General features: G+C 48.6%; 2 protein-coding genes across 2 annotated transcripts in view; one reads left to right on the top strand and one right to left on the bottom strand.

The window, feature by feature from the left end:
- LOC137538376 (cadherin-1-like) overlaps nt 1–15,082 on the bottom strand; it is a 178,711-nt gene that overhangs the window by 34,726 nt on the left and 128,903 nt on the right. The window lies entirely within an intron of this gene.
- The window catches only part of LOC137538375 (cadherin-1-like), an 84,586-nt gene that overhangs the window by 45,331 nt on the left and 24,173 nt on the right, over nt 1–15,082 (top strand). Inside the window, exons 3-7 of the mRNA XM_068260498.1 lie at nt 4,676–4,884; nt 5,971–6,093; nt 7,727–7,882; nt 8,865–9,009; nt 11,825–12,000. Of these exons, the coding sequence (XP_068116599.1) occupies nt 4,676–4,884; nt 5,971–6,093; nt 7,727–7,882; nt 8,865–9,009; nt 11,825–12,000 (809 nt within the window). The remainder of the gene's footprint in view (nt 1–4,675; nt 4,885–5,970; nt 6,094–7,726; nt 7,883–8,864; nt 9,010–11,824; nt 12,001–15,082) is intronic.

Below are 15,082 nucleotides of genomic sequence, written 5' to 3'. Positions count from 1 at the left end.
CTGGCTGCATGCGTGTCCCAGGTGTGACTCTGCTGGCTGCATGCGTGTCCCAGGTGTGACTCTGCTGGCTGCATGCGTGTCCCAGGTGTGACTCTGCTGGCTGCATGCGTGTCCCAGGTGTGACTCTGCTGGCTGCATGCGTGTCCCAGGTGTGACTCTGCTGGCTGCATGCGTGTCCCAGGTGTGACTCTGCTGGCTGCATGCGTGTCCCAGGTGTGACTCTGCTGGCTGCATGCGTGTCCCAGGTGTGACTCTGCTGGCTGCATGCGTGTCCCAGGTGTGACTCTGCTGGCTGCATGCGTGTCCCAGGTGTGACTCTGCTGGCTGCATGCGTGTCCCAGGTGTGACTCTGCTGGCTGCATGCGTGTCCCAGGTGTGACTCTGCTGGCTGCATGCGTGTCCCAGGTGTGACTCTGCTGGCTGCATGCGTGTCCCAGGTGTGACTCTGCTGGCTGCATGCGTGTCCCAGGTGTGACTCTGCTGGCTGCATGCGTGTCCCAGGTGTGACTCTGCTGGCTGCATGCGTGTCCCAGGTGTGACTCTGCTGGCTGCATGCGTGTCCCAGGTGTGACTCTGCTGGCTGCATGCGTGTCCCAGGTGTGACTCTGCTGGCTGCATGCGTGTCCCAGGTGTGACTCTGCTGGCTGCATGCGTGTCCCAGGTGTGACTCTGCTGGCTGCGCGCGTGTCCCAGGTGTGACTCTGCTGGCTGCGCGCTTGTCCCAGGTGTGACTCTGCTGGCTGCGCGCTTGTCCCAGGTGTGACTCTGCTGGCTGCGCGCTTGTCCCAGGTGTGACTCTGCTGGCTGCGCGCTTGTCCCAGGTGTGACTCTGCTGGCTGCATGCTTGTCCCAGATGTGGCTCTGCTGGCTGCATGCTTGTCCCAGATGTGGCTCTGCTGGCTGCATGCTTGTCCCAGATGTGGCTCTGCTGGCTGCATGCTTGTCCCAGATGTGGCTCCGCTGGCTGCGCGCTTGTCCCAGATGTGGCTCCGCTGGCTGCGCGCTTGTCCCAGATGTGGCTCCGCTGGCTGCGCGCTTGTCCCAGATGTGGCTCCGCTGGCTGCGCGCTTGTCCCAGATGTGGCTCCGCTGGCTGTGCGCTTGTCCCAGATGTGGCTGCGCGCTTGTCCCAGGTGTGACACTGCTGGCTGCGCGCTTGTCCCAGGTGTGACTCTGCTGGCTGCGCGCTTGTCCCAGGTGTGACTCTGCTGGCTGCGCGCTTGTCCCAGGTGTGACTCTGCTGGCTGCGCGCTTGTCCCAGGTGTGACTCTGCTGGCTGCGCGCTTGTCCCAGGTGCGACGCCGCGCGCTTGTCCCAGGTGCGACGCCGCGCGCTTGTCCCAGGTGCGACGCCGCGCGCTTGTCCCAGGTGCGGCGCCGCGCGCTTGTCCCAGGTGCGGCGCCGCGCGCTTGTCCCAGGTGCGGCGCCGCGCGCTTGTCCCAGGTGCGACGCCGCGCGCTTGTCCCAGGTGCGACGCCGCCATGCTACTGCCACGCTTGTACACCTACAAGAGCATAGCCATGAGTCTCGGGAGTCCCAGCACTGAGGTGGAGGGGGGGCAGGGGGAAGCCTTTGGGGGTTGCAGAGGCTTCCCTCTACCAAATGCATTTTTGTCATTGCAATCGCACAAGTGACTGGGGGGTACATATGGGGCAGGAGAGACAATCATCTGTCGCAGCACAGACTGAAGACTAGAATGGAAGGACGAAATCTCCTATAGAACTTCTGTAGTATCTGGTGATTCTGAGTGTTACAGTGACATCTGCAGGACAGATTTGGTATTACACCCCCCAGAATGCAGTCACAACACTGCCTGTACACTGGACACATAGCTGACAATGAAATGGTCCAGCAGCCATTCCTGACTTCAGCAGCGTTCACTACAGTACAAGAATCCGAGTCCTCCCTGAAATGTTTATTTGTGGAGGAGTTTTCCCCACCCCTCCATCACACAGCCCTGTTTACATTGTGTGTAGCTTATAATTACAGGTCCTCTTCACGTGTTCGCATCGCACATCCGCTTGTTGACTGGGGAGGGCGGTTTTGGTTTCAGGAGATATTTATAGCATGTAACACGTTGGCAGGGCATATTCACACCATATACTGATTATTCTCTGCACCCTCTATTATACAACACTTCCTCTCATTATTATTTATAATCTATATCCGGTCATCACCTCCCATTGTGCTATAGATAGCGACATAACCATCTGTAATTTAGGTCTACTACCTGGGCTGGGATCCCTCTGCTGTGGCCCAACCAAAGCTCAACCCTATTCAGAGCACCAGCCAATCGCATCATACCTCTTCCACCCCTCAGAATGGTAATAACAGGTTGGCTGCTGGGACTACTACAGGGTATCTCATATTGCCACATTGAAGCCCAGTACCAAGCTTTAACTTTACAAGTAAACATTTATTAATATAGAAAGCAACATCAGATATTTGTCAGATTGTCCTTTTGCGTCGTCTGCAATGATGGCAACATTACTCCTTCTTTTTTTTCTTTTTTTTATTCATTCTATCAACTAGATCATTGAGTAGCTTGAAAAGGATAGGACCTAGTACCGACCCTTGTGGGACCACACTGCTTATAGTTACCCATTTTTAGTATGTCCATTTTACCACCACTCTTTGCCTTCTGTTCCGCATCCAGCTGTGTTGTATTGATAACAAGTCAGTAATGTCACTGCTGAGGGTCCGCAGACATAGATCACATTGTGACTTCTCTTGTGTCATGTTAGGCCAGTGGCACACAAGTCGTGGCTCTACAGAGATTGTATCTTTCGGCTCTGTGATAAGTAAATGAGTGGTGTCCTTTCATTGCTAAATCTCCAGAACTTGAGTAGTCCAGTCAGTGAGCACCAGAAGAATGCTGCGTCAGTGAGCACCAGAAGAATGCTGCATTTTTTTGGGTACCAATGTGGGTGACCGCTGTTTTTTTAAGTGTAGAAGGGAAGCTTGGAATACCCCTTCCTGTATTATTCAGCAATACTTCCTGTTCTGAGATCAAAATGTGAGGACAAACCACGATTCCCTGGCCACAAGTCACTAATCTTAGTAATCTGCCACTTGTCACCTGTGTCATAAGCTTCAACCTGCTCTGAGCGTTGTAGGAAACCTGCAGAGGCCCCAGAAGATGCATGAAATAGTTAAACAAAACAGCTTAAGTTAAAGGTGGACCTACCTCTACAAAGGCACCATTCTAGGATGATGAAATAAGTTTTTGTATTAAAACTACAAAAAGACTCCATGTAAGAACACGTTTCATGGGGCATAACCTGCTTCATCAGGCAAATACGAGAGAGTGTCTGAGGAGCAGTAACAGACCATGTTAAGTGACTTTAAAAACTTACAAAATGGTGAGATGCTTATAAAAAGCTGTAACAAAAAAAAATATAGAAAAAGAAATACAAGTTGGAAACTATATTCATAATAATGGCCATAAATTATGCATTCTCTGTATTCTACGTGATTCATAGTGAGATGGTAAACCGGTCACGAGCTGTAAAAATACTGTGCGTCAGATTAGGATCATCCAGACTTGTCTTATCCTGGGACAGTCGTATAAGCCACAGTACATCTACGAATGTTATAAATATACACATTAAAGGAAATCTGACGTGAAAATAAACTTATGATATAATGTGTATGTGTAGTTTAGCTAAGAAACAGAACATTTGCAGCACAGGTATGAGTCTCCTATTGATTCCAGCACAGGAAGAGTTGAGAAACTTCAGTTGTTATCTATGCAAAAGAGCTTCTGTGAGCTCTGCACTTTATAAAGTCGTGCACAGCACTGTATTTTGAAGCACTTATCTCAACTGCCTCTCATTGTTTCTTAGTTTATGTTTTTTCTGCAGAGAAAAGTTCAAAAAGGTGTATTGTGGAAACTGCAAATATTAGAGAATGATGCAATGTTATAAAAAAAAATGATATATACCTGAAAATAAAAATTACACTATTTTCTTTGCTAGTAATCTTCTATTCATTATCCGTACTACACAACCAATTCATTATATCATGAGGTTTTTTCGCTTCATTGTCCCTTTAAACACTGTTGGAGTGTTTATATCACTTGGGGCATGCGTGCTCATTAGTCACAGAGGTATGACAACTGAAATGGGTAATGTCTAATGCTGAGAACACAAAATGAGATTTTTCAGCAGATTTACTGTCCAATCGATTTTCCGATCGATTTCCATTCACTTCTATGAGGAAATCTAAGAAAAATGATCAAAAATCAGATCGGACCTGATAGAAATTATCTATCGAACCATCTATCTGCCAAAAAGTCTCCTGGGTGTATTCTCAGCATTATGGTGGGTACACACAATGCAATAACTTCAGGTTGAACTGATAAATCTCCAACATCTCCGATCTGCTCCCCAATTGATTTTCAGATCACTAATGCTCTAAAACAATCCCGTTATTGATTAGGAGCAGATCAGACATGTTGGAAATTATCCGTTCGGCCCGTCGATCTGATGGGGAATTGCCTTGTGTGCGCTTAGCATAAGGCAACATACAAAAGCAAGATTAAAACTCTACCAAGGAGGGCCATGAAGCAGGCATGTCTACAGTGGCCGCCATCCTTTCAGAACAAATCATGAAAGTTGGGCAGAGTTTTAGGAAGCTGGATTCTGCTTATGCTCAGTTCTTCTTCTCGTTCACAGTGAATTTCGATGACTGTGATGTGGACTCCGACATACGACTTGTCTCACAGGACCCTCATTTTGAAGTTCAGGCTGATGGCTCCGTCATCACAATGACTCACGTGACTCTACATGGACACAAAAAATTCCAAATTCTGGCCTTGCAGGGAAAAGACGTCCTGTCAGAAACTTCTGTGACGCTGAAGAGACGGCACCCGCATCACAAACACGTGAGTTCCCTGTCTTCTGCATACTGGGCTCCTTGTATATGATGTGTATGACCACACTACATTCTAGGTTACGTGTTCAGTGGGGTACATGTATGATCAGAAGCAGATCCCATGTGTGGAGGGTAGTGCACTGCATGCTGCCAGGTGCAGATCTCACTGCCGGGGCCGGTGGGGCGCAGGTCTCTCTGCCGGGGCCGGTGGGGCGCAGGTCTCTCTGCCGGGGCCGGTGGGGCGCAGGTCTCTCTGCCGGGGCCGGTGGGGCGCAGGTCTCTCTGCCGGGGCCGGTGGGGCGCGGGTCTCTCTGCCGGGGCCGGTGGGGCGCGGGTCTCTCTGCCGGGGCCGGTGGGGGCGCGGGTCTCTCTGCCGGGGCCGGTGGGGGCGCGGGTCTCTCTGCCGGGGCCGGTGGGGGCGCGGGTCTCTCTGCCGGGGCCGGTGGGGGCGCGGGTCTCTCTGCCGGGGCCGGTGGGGGCGCGGGTCTCTCTGCCGGGGCCGGTGGGGGCGCGGGTCTCTCTGCCGGGGCCGGTGGGGGCGCGGGTCTCTCTGCCGGGGCCGGTGGGGGCGCGGGTCTCTCTGCCGGGGCCGGTGGGGGCGCGGGTCTCTCTGCCGGGGCCGGTGGGGGGGGCGCGGGTCTCTCTGCCGGGGCCGGTGGGGGGGGCGCGGGTCTCGCTGCCGGCCTGTAGGATGGGGGAATCTGTTGTGGCACCGTGGCCACAAGGTAAGATTTAGCTTTGCACTCTGTTGGGCCACATCTCCGGCTCTGATTACTTCCGCACATTTTGGAAAAGTTAAAAATCCTTTGAAAACCGGTTTGTGCATTTTAATAGGGTGTTTAATTTATATGAATTATGCCTAATATAATTCCGATAAGGTCCTTGGCCGTGGAGATTGTTTGCAGGTATGAGAGGTAGAGCAGCAGATGGTAACGGGTCAGCCTCATTTATTAGGCGACTTGTCCTCCTGGTGTCCATCTAGGAAAGACATGCTGGTTTGTTCTGTTTGTTGATTCAGAAAAAAAAAAAAAAAATCCTATAGTTCATTCTAAAGTTCGCTTTCTCTGTTTACTGTGATCTTGTCTGCCCTCTACAGGCTGAACATGGGGATCACATGGACTCCACACACTCTCGGAGGAGACAGAAGAGGGAGTGGGTTATTCCTCCCATATCACAGCCTGAAAACCAAAGGGGACCATTCCCCAAACAGATGGTCCAAGTAAGTTAAGCACAAACCAAATATTATTTTTCATGCAATAGAAAAAGCAGTAATTTGGGCATTTTCCAGTATTAGGTTGGGATGGACTGGGAAACTTCCTGGGGAGGAGGCTATGACAGGAGAACTGGGGGCCAATGAGAGCCTTACCTTCTGGGTGGAGGGGAGTATGATGGAAAGCACTGTGGAGAAGGAACCTTTCTGCAGTACCAATAGGAGCCTTTTTGGGAAGGGGAGAATGATTGGAGGAGCAGGGACCAACAGGAGCCTTTTTGGGAAGGGGAGAATGATTGGAGGAGCAGGGACCAGCAGAAACACTCCTGGAAAGGGAAGGGTGATGGGAGGAGCAGGGACTAGCAGAAGCACTCATGGGAAGGGGAGGATGATGGGAGGAGCAGGGACCAGCAGAAGCACTCCTGGGAAGGGGAGGATAATGGGAGGAGCAGGGACCAGCAGAGGCACTCCTGGGAAGGAGTATGCTGGGAGGAGCAGGGACCAGCAGAAACACTCCTGGGAAGGGGAGTATGATGGGAGGAGCAGACCCCAGCAGAAGCACTCCTGGGAAGGGGAGTATGATGGGAGGAGCAGGGACCAGCAGGAGCACTCCTGGAAAGAGGTGTATGATGGGAGGAGCAGGGACCAGCAGAAGCTCTCCTGGGAAGGGGAGGATGATGGGAGGACCAGGGACCCAGCAGAGGCATTCCTGGGAAGGGGAGGATAATTGGAGGAGCAGGGACCAGCAGAAGCACTCCTGGAAAGGGAAGGATGATGGGAGGAGCAGGGACCAGCAGAGCACTCCTGGGAAGGGGAGGATAATGGGAGGACCAGGGACCAGCAGAGCACGCTTGGGAAGGAGAGTATGATGGGAGGAGCAGGGACCAGCAGAAGCCTTCCTGAGGGAAGGGGTGTATGATAAGAGGACCAGGGACCAGAAGGAGCTTTCACAAATAGGAGAGCATGCTGGATCTTTAAGCCACCTCGGCAGGCATGATCATTTTATCCTTGGCCAGGATGGCCCTGAGGACAGGTCTAAATTTTCACTCCTACACTAACCATATTGGCAAGAAAAGGTGGGGCCACTAGGGGGGAAAGGCTGCGCGTCCCTAAACACATGCTGCAATTGAATGGTTAATCGCACAGGCATACACCGCCTCTGCTAGACTGAAAAATGCATGCCCTGCATCCAAGACAAGTGCCAACATTTATTAAACTAGGAGGAACTTTAGCTTCCAATATGGTTTGCATGCAAAGTATATTATACTAGACACTTGCGCCACGGTGAGGCAAACCTCTGGGCAAGTGACCTAACCTAAATTTAAAACCTTGGGAGCAGCTAAGCAAAGAAAATGTGTAACTTACATTTGGTTGAACAGCGAGGAGAGGGCCAGCGCATACCACTAAGGCTGCATCTGAAATGACCACCAGCTCAGTGTGCAGCACCTAAATAGACCATATTGGCCCTTACATTTGCTTTCCATTTTTCAAGCCCCAACATTACTCTCGCTCTGCTCTGCAAATACCAACCAATTCAAGAAGACTTTCTGGTGATCCTATATCTGCTGTTTTTTTCCCTCATTAAAAAATGCAATCATTATAGTTATTGACCAATCCATCAATTTCTCTTGCTCTCCTTCAGGTAAAATCCAGCCTAGCGAAAGAGGATAAGATTTTTTACAGCATCACAGGGCAGGGGGCCGATTCTCACCCCGCAGGAACATTTACCATGGAAAGAACAACCGGCTGGTTATATGTGACCCGTCCCCTGGATAGAGAGAATATACCCACCTATCTGGTAAGTTTACCACCAGACCATCTGCCTATAAACCATGATTGTTGTCCAGTAGTGCCCACCCCAAGATCCCTGAATGAGGATGGGGATAAGATCTGCAGTCATTGTGATTGTACATGCAGGGCCGAGGCAGAGGCAAGAAGGCTCCAGCCTCAGGGCGCAGTGTAGGTGGGGGTCACAACTCATCATTCCCCTGTTGGGTGTAAAGCAGAGAGAAATAAGAAAGGGGATACATGGCAGTGACTGCAAGCCAGATAACTAGATTAAGGTGTTAGGGGGGTTGGGGGCCCTGAGGCGCCTCTTAGTCTAATAGCAATCAGTGTGTGACGGCTGGGGTGGGAAGGATGGAGGGGCGCACTTTGGTGTCTCAGCCTTAGGTGCTGGAGGACCTTGTCCCGGCTCTGTGTACATGCTCCATTATAGTTGGTCAGTGGTCTGCATGAAAGCAGAGGGTTGTTTTACATTGTTTAGGTCTGATGATGCCCTCTGCTGGATATGTGGAGACATTTCCTAATCCTAGCTATAGCTTTACACCAGTCTGCTTTGGGGCTGCAGCCATGGCTGTTGTGCAAGGATCTGAAGCAGAGAAATTTGCTGAGTTGATGAAGGATAGCTGATTTTGTTGTCGTGTTGAGTAAGTTATAACCCAGCGGTCATGTGATGAAGACTGTCTCTTGGGACATGACAGTCACCTGAACCAGGAGCAGGACCGACCACAAGGCAACCTAGGCAACAGCCTGGAGCTTAGTGGGCATGAAGGGACCCAATTCCCACCACCTCTTACCATTCTCCCACCTCAGGTTACCAAAACGAGTATGGGGAGGTGATGGCTAGTACCTTGCCTTTGGCCTCACTTCATCTCGATCCTTTTTCTCAACCTCTGCAGCACCTTCTGTAGCTGTCTGAAGCAGTCTTTAATTGGGTATTGTTAACTCTGTATTCTTTATACATCATACTAATGGCAACTACTGTGGTCTCATTCCAGCTAAATGTCCATGCCGTGTCTGAAAATGGCCAAGCCGTGGAGAATCCTATTGAAATTATGATCAAAGTGACAGATCAGAACGACAATCATCCAGCATTCGAAGAGATAGTCTTTGAAGGCACCGTGCCGGAGAACTCCAAACCAGGTAACTTGACCTATATTTAAGTGCAACTATCACTGAGAAGCCTTGTATCCTTCAACAGGTGACGTTAAGGTGCAAGTCTGGCAAAAATAGTTCTTGTAGTGACTGTTGACTGTGGAAGAGCGGGCTGAGAACATTAGTATGGACATCACGATGTCTACTGTCTGTCCCAAGTTACAGAGATCTCCCTTACGACCTGTCCACAGCTCGACTGTCTTCGGAGCAGAAAGTGGGGCAATTTCTACAATCGGCAGCTGGTTTCGGGGATAGCTGCCCAAAGGGGCACCACCATAGATTTCATAGATAGATTTTTTTTTTTTTTACCCCAGTAACCTCCAGGACAGTTCCACCATGAGACGACATAGGCTCCTCCCAGGAACAGGAAACATCCAAATTGAGTACTCTATAAATTTAAACTGACACCCCATTCGCCAGTTGACGTTTCCTGTTCCAAGGAACAAGAGTGCTTTGTCACTCGCCGGTCCGTCAGGCCAGGTGTGCCAGGGACTGTTTTGGTGGCGTATGGTGGACCTGCCTGGAGAGGATTAGGTGTCTGAATGGAGAGGCTTACGTATTACCTTCTCCAGACGCTGCTCCGGCTACCCTTGGTGTGGTGGATCCAGGTTAAAGCGTGCGGCGTCCATGACTCCTTGCATGGCTGAGGCCGTTTGGCGCGCTGGAGGTGACGAAAATGGGCGATCCTGGGCCTCCGGAGGGTTGGCTGGACGTTGCCCATAATGGCGCCGCCCTTGCGGCATACTTCCGCCCTTACGTGACGTCTCTTCCGGTAGCATGGGTAAAGAGACGCCGGAAACCCGCATGGCTCCACATCTTCATTTGGAGAGCGGAGCAGGATGGACGCTAAGCAGGAACCGGGAAAGGTGAGATCGGCGGAGGCTTGGTGACCTTTATGGTATGAGCTGTACGCCTTAAGCCACGTCTGTGCTGAGGTCTGTCTTTAAATGTAATCCTAGTACTTACAGCAGCAAATATTGTCGCCTGCTTAGGGTCTTTTCTGAGGTCTGTATTTTTGACTAACAGTCTAGCCTTTGTCTGAGGTCTGTTGGGATTATTATCTACTAGTAGACCCAAGCCCGTTTAAAAACGGGCTCTAGTTCTTTTTCCGCTGCCAGTGCGCATGCTCGCCGCGCATGTAACCGCCGAGCGCGCGCCCACCTGGCCCCCCCAGCTCTCTGGTCCCAGCTGTCCGTTACTGCGCATGCGCAGTAACAAAAATCCTGGGACAAAACTGTTGGACGCAGCGACACTTAGGATTTATAGTATAGGATTACCTTAAAGTATCTGATCTTCTGTATGCATATTAGATTATACAGCTATTGATTATATGTATAGGTAATAGGGTATATATGTATATGTATACATATATATAGATAGATATTGGCATACAGGTTTTTGGAGGCATATTATATGTACGAATGGGGGCCTGTATATATGTACTTATATATAGAGATAAGGGATTTCCTATGTTGTATATCAGTCTGTGTTTATGCAACTGATATACTTACTACAGAGCCTCAATCTTGCATGTAGTTTTTGTGTATTTGATACAAACTAGGCATTATTATTATGCTCCTGTCTGGGTGGTGGGATACTTTATCACTCTATGACAGGGGGCCACCTGGGTGCCCTTTTTACGATCATAGGACAATGGGTGACGCTTTTTTTTTTTTATTTTTTTTTATATATGTGTTATTGTAGGGCACAGACTCTATTGACCCTTGAAGTCCAAGAAGGTGGTGCCTACTCTGTGATACAAAGCTTGCCCATACTTCTACTAGACATACAGGAAGAAATTAGATCCGCTATGAAACCGTCAATGGCTGATACAATTAAGTCCTTTATCGGCAACAGTTAATCTGGCAGCTGAAGAGTTAGGTGCATCAGTTAGTACAGCGCCTATTGCAGCCTCCAATTAAACACAAAAATAAATCCAATAAAAGGAGTGGCTTCATCCTCAGAGGATGAGGCCGTGGATGATGATGATGAGGAGGAAATTAACAAAAACTGACACTTACCTGGGGCTTCTATCCGCCCTCCTGCAGCTGTCATGTCCTGCACCTTCGTCCTCCTACGATCACCCGTTCCCCGCCGCTGGCACTGGTCAATCATTCGTCTAACAAGACAAATAGTGCGCACTCGCGTCTCTGGGAAACTTACTGTGCAGGCGCAGTACGAGGTTTTCTTGTCCTGGAGACGCAGGGGCGAGGCCGCACAGAGGTGATAGATGCATAATTAGACCGGGGCTGCCGGCGGGGAACGAGTGATCGGAGGAGGACGGCGCAGGACATGACCGCTACAGACGGCTGATAGAAGCCCCAGGTAAGTGCCAATTTTTATTTCAGCACTCCACAACTCCACAGAACCCCTGTAAGTCTGGCATTTATGATCACATAACTTTCCCCTGTAACACATCACAAACCGCAACTGTCCTCATCTGAGACCAGCTTATGTGCCCTGGTTGGTACGGGAGAGAAGCACTTTACAAATGTTTGGTGTTGTACTTCTGGAATCATCCTTCCTGTTGAGTCACAACCGAAATTCAGGAGGAACTCCATAGACTGGAAGCCATCACTGAACTCCATGCAGTGATGTTGGTGGGACTTGACCCAGCGGGTGATTTGGTTTCACCATATGGCTGTGGTGGGCTTTTCCCTATATTATATAATTGACATATTGCTGTACTGGACATGAAGCACATAGCAGTGGTGGTGTCTCCATGGTGATGTCATTGAAGATGGCTGCTTCTTTGAATGTTTGCTCAGTGTGGCTCGCTGTAACGTCCTCTTCTTCCTGTCAGGCACGCCAGTGATGACCGTATCCGCCACAGATTTGGATGATGCTGAGGAGACCAATAACGGGATTGTCTATTATTTCATCGAGAAGCAGGAGCCCAACATTCCAAATGACAAAATGTTCACTATCAACCCTGCAACTGGCCTGATCAGTGTCCTCTCCTCTGGACTGGACCGTGAGGTTTGTGATTGGCTGATGTCTGGTTTTTTGTTTGTTTTTGTTTCCTTTACGGATGGGCATGTCGAGGTTTCCCCAGCAGGGTACACACTTAAAAAAGAAACCGTAACCAAGGATTGAACTTTATCCCAGTCAGTAGCTGATGCCCTCTTTCCCCTGAGAAATATGTATGTATGGCTGATATTGTGGCGTATCCCCTCCTAATGTGTGATGTCAGCACCAGAGAGCCTTGTTGCATTGTGGGAAATAACCGCTGTTTTCAACTCCCAAAAATGCATCATCTCCTTCCACAGACATCACCTGCCAGCAGTAAAGATGTCGCCATGTGATAAATGTCAGAATGTAAGTCAAGCAGAGGAAAGATTTTACAATGGGCATACACTGACTAAATCATTTATATATAATCAGTGGCGTACCTACCATAGGGCTGAAGGTGCTCACAGCCCCGGCTGTAGCCATGGCTAGGGGTGCCGCTGTGGTGCTCAGCCACTGTTCATCCACCTGGGACATTTTTTCATAGTTCGGGCAAAATTCGGGAAAATAGCAGCAGGCAGTGCAGGGAGCTGTACTACTTCCTGTACTAGAAGTAGCACCCCTCCCCTTCCTGTCCCATAGGCAATGTGTCTCCTCACTCTCTACACACAGCCTGCAGTGAGTGAATGTGCAGAGCAGCAGGGTGAGTAGAGAGAATGATTGCTGTGCTGCAGCTGGGACATTAGCAGGGAGAGGTGGCAGGATGTGTTTAGTGCTTCAGAAGTTCCCTGTCCTTAGTAGCCGTGTGCACTGACTGCTGTAATTTCAGAGTGCCCTAGACTATTGATTTATCTTGATCAGAGTAATTAATAATGCAGGGCAGTCTGTTGCAGAAACCAGTGGTAGGTACCCTAGGTAAGCTACTGTACATAATTTTTGTAAAAATGAAGCACTTTTTTCATTACGTTATTTTAGGTGCAGTTCCTCTTTAAGCTTGCTGCAAGGAGATGGCGAGATTCTTTGGGGTCTCAGATATGTGTATCGCCACTCTTCCTCCACTTGTGCATTGACTTTCCCTGTGTGGTTGACACCCACCCAAAGCCACTGTGTCCTTCCACCAATGTGGGTGTACCTGGGGAGCTCCGTGTTCTCCACAAGCAGATGATCTAAAGCAGGGGTAGGGAACCTATGGCTCGGGAGCCAGATAGGGCTCTTTTGATGGCTGCATCTGGCTCACATACAAATCATTAGGGGTTGATTCACTAAGCTACACTGCTCAAGCAGCGCAGCTTAGTGTGGCAGCGCAAGTAAAATGTTTAAAGTAGTGCATGCTACTGCTGTAGCTGCACCACTAACTTACTTGCGCTACACCAAAACTAACGGCTGCTCCAATTGCACCACTCTGGGCCCTGTCAGGTCCAGGGACTTTGTAGGACGATATTCCCGCACTTTGATTGACCCAATAGGCTGCCTGTCACTTGACAGGTAGCCTATTGGGCCAAAGTGCGGGGATCTTGTCCTACAAAGTGAATCAACCCCCAAGTCAGCTAGCTAATTGTATAAGCTGTTAGTCTGTATTTCTCCTGTCTGGCTCTCTGGGAAATTGCTGATGTTGCTGAAACCTTGAGAAGCTGAAGACGTGTCTGACCCTTCCGCTGCCTGGTGGATCGACTGTATACACATCACCATGGCAACAGGGACGTGAGCCCTACTGTCCCAATTTGAAACATATATTGTATGGCTCTCACGGAATTACATTTTAAAATATGTGGCGTTTATGGCTCTCTCAGCCAAAAAGGTTCCTGACCCCTGGGCTAAATGGTCAGAAGAAAGAAAGCTAGAGGGACATTTCTCTGACCTGCTCATTCAGAAGTTGGGGCAGGAGTAGTGAAAGGAGACAGAACAGAACTCAGTTTTTGATGCACATTTACAGGATGGATTGAAAACCAGTACAGTAGAATCCCTTTATAGTAAACTCCAAGGGACCAGGAAAAGTACTTTACTATACCAGAAGTTTACTATATTGGTCTTATATTTATACAGATTCATTTGCTGGGACCTGAGGACTGGGTTTATTATAGCCAGAAGTTTACTAGAACGAGATTCTGCTATAGTAAGCTATTGTAGCCAACTGCACCACCTATTTCTGTCACTGCAGCTACACTTTATTTTAGGACAAACCTGGAATTTTTTAAAAATTTGCTGTTAGGTGCTTATATATTAAAGAGACTCAGAAAAGTCAATTACTTTCAGTCAGGCAAGACTTGTCTGCTAAACTCTCATTGAGCTATAAGGAGCAGTTAAAAAATGAGAAGCAGAGCCTACATATGTAATAGGCAAGTATTGCGGCCCCCGTGCATAGATATAATTGGATATTAAAATCAACGGTAACTGTTTCAATCTCCTAATCCAAACGGAAAATGGGAAAAACTTGTATGTAGATAACATGTAGGCACATTTTATGGAGATCATCCAACTAATCAGTAAAGTATCAATTTTTATTTTATGGTAAAAAGTGTTTTTAATGTACTTTCCATATGCTTTATATAACAATGTGCTAAATGCATCCTGTTGCTATCAGTTCAGTGCCATGTCAAATCCGGTGGCCAACGTACGTTTCAGAACTCTTCAGAGGCTTCCTCGGAGGTTTGAGTAAAACGCCACGCATGTGGCACAGGGACAGGTGATGGATGTACCAGATATCGGCCAGGCTGCATATTTGCTACATATACAGGTTCATAGCTGCTAAATTATTCACTGGAATGACTGTGGATTATATCATTAGCAGGCATAATGGCTCCTACAGGACTTGCTGTATGATTACTCACACACAATTATTGATGATTGCATCAGTCATAAAGAAAAAAAAAAAGTTTTTAATACAGTTTATGGTTTGGCCTCGGAGGAAGCGTTTTTGTGGATTTGACATAGTATTGTACTGTTAATGCATATCCTACAGTTTTGTAAAGAAGATGGAGTGTACCTTGAAGACACGCATTTTACTATGAAATTATTTAAAATATTAATATTTTAAAAATGTATTGAATGCCTATATGAAACTTATATTCTATCTTATGTATGAGGTACATGCACTCTATTAATACAGAAGGGG

This window comes from Hyperolius riggenbachi, chromosome 11 (genome assembly GCF_040937935.1).
Source record: "Hyperolius riggenbachi isolate aHypRig1 chromosome 11, aHypRig1.pri, whole genome shotgun sequence".
Classification (NCBI taxonomy): Eukaryota; Metazoa; Chordata; class Amphibia; order Anura; family Hyperoliidae; genus Hyperolius; species Hyperolius riggenbachi.
The sequence above is the reverse complement of the archived record's forward strand: the minus strand, read 5'-3'. Positions and strand labels throughout refer to the sequence as shown.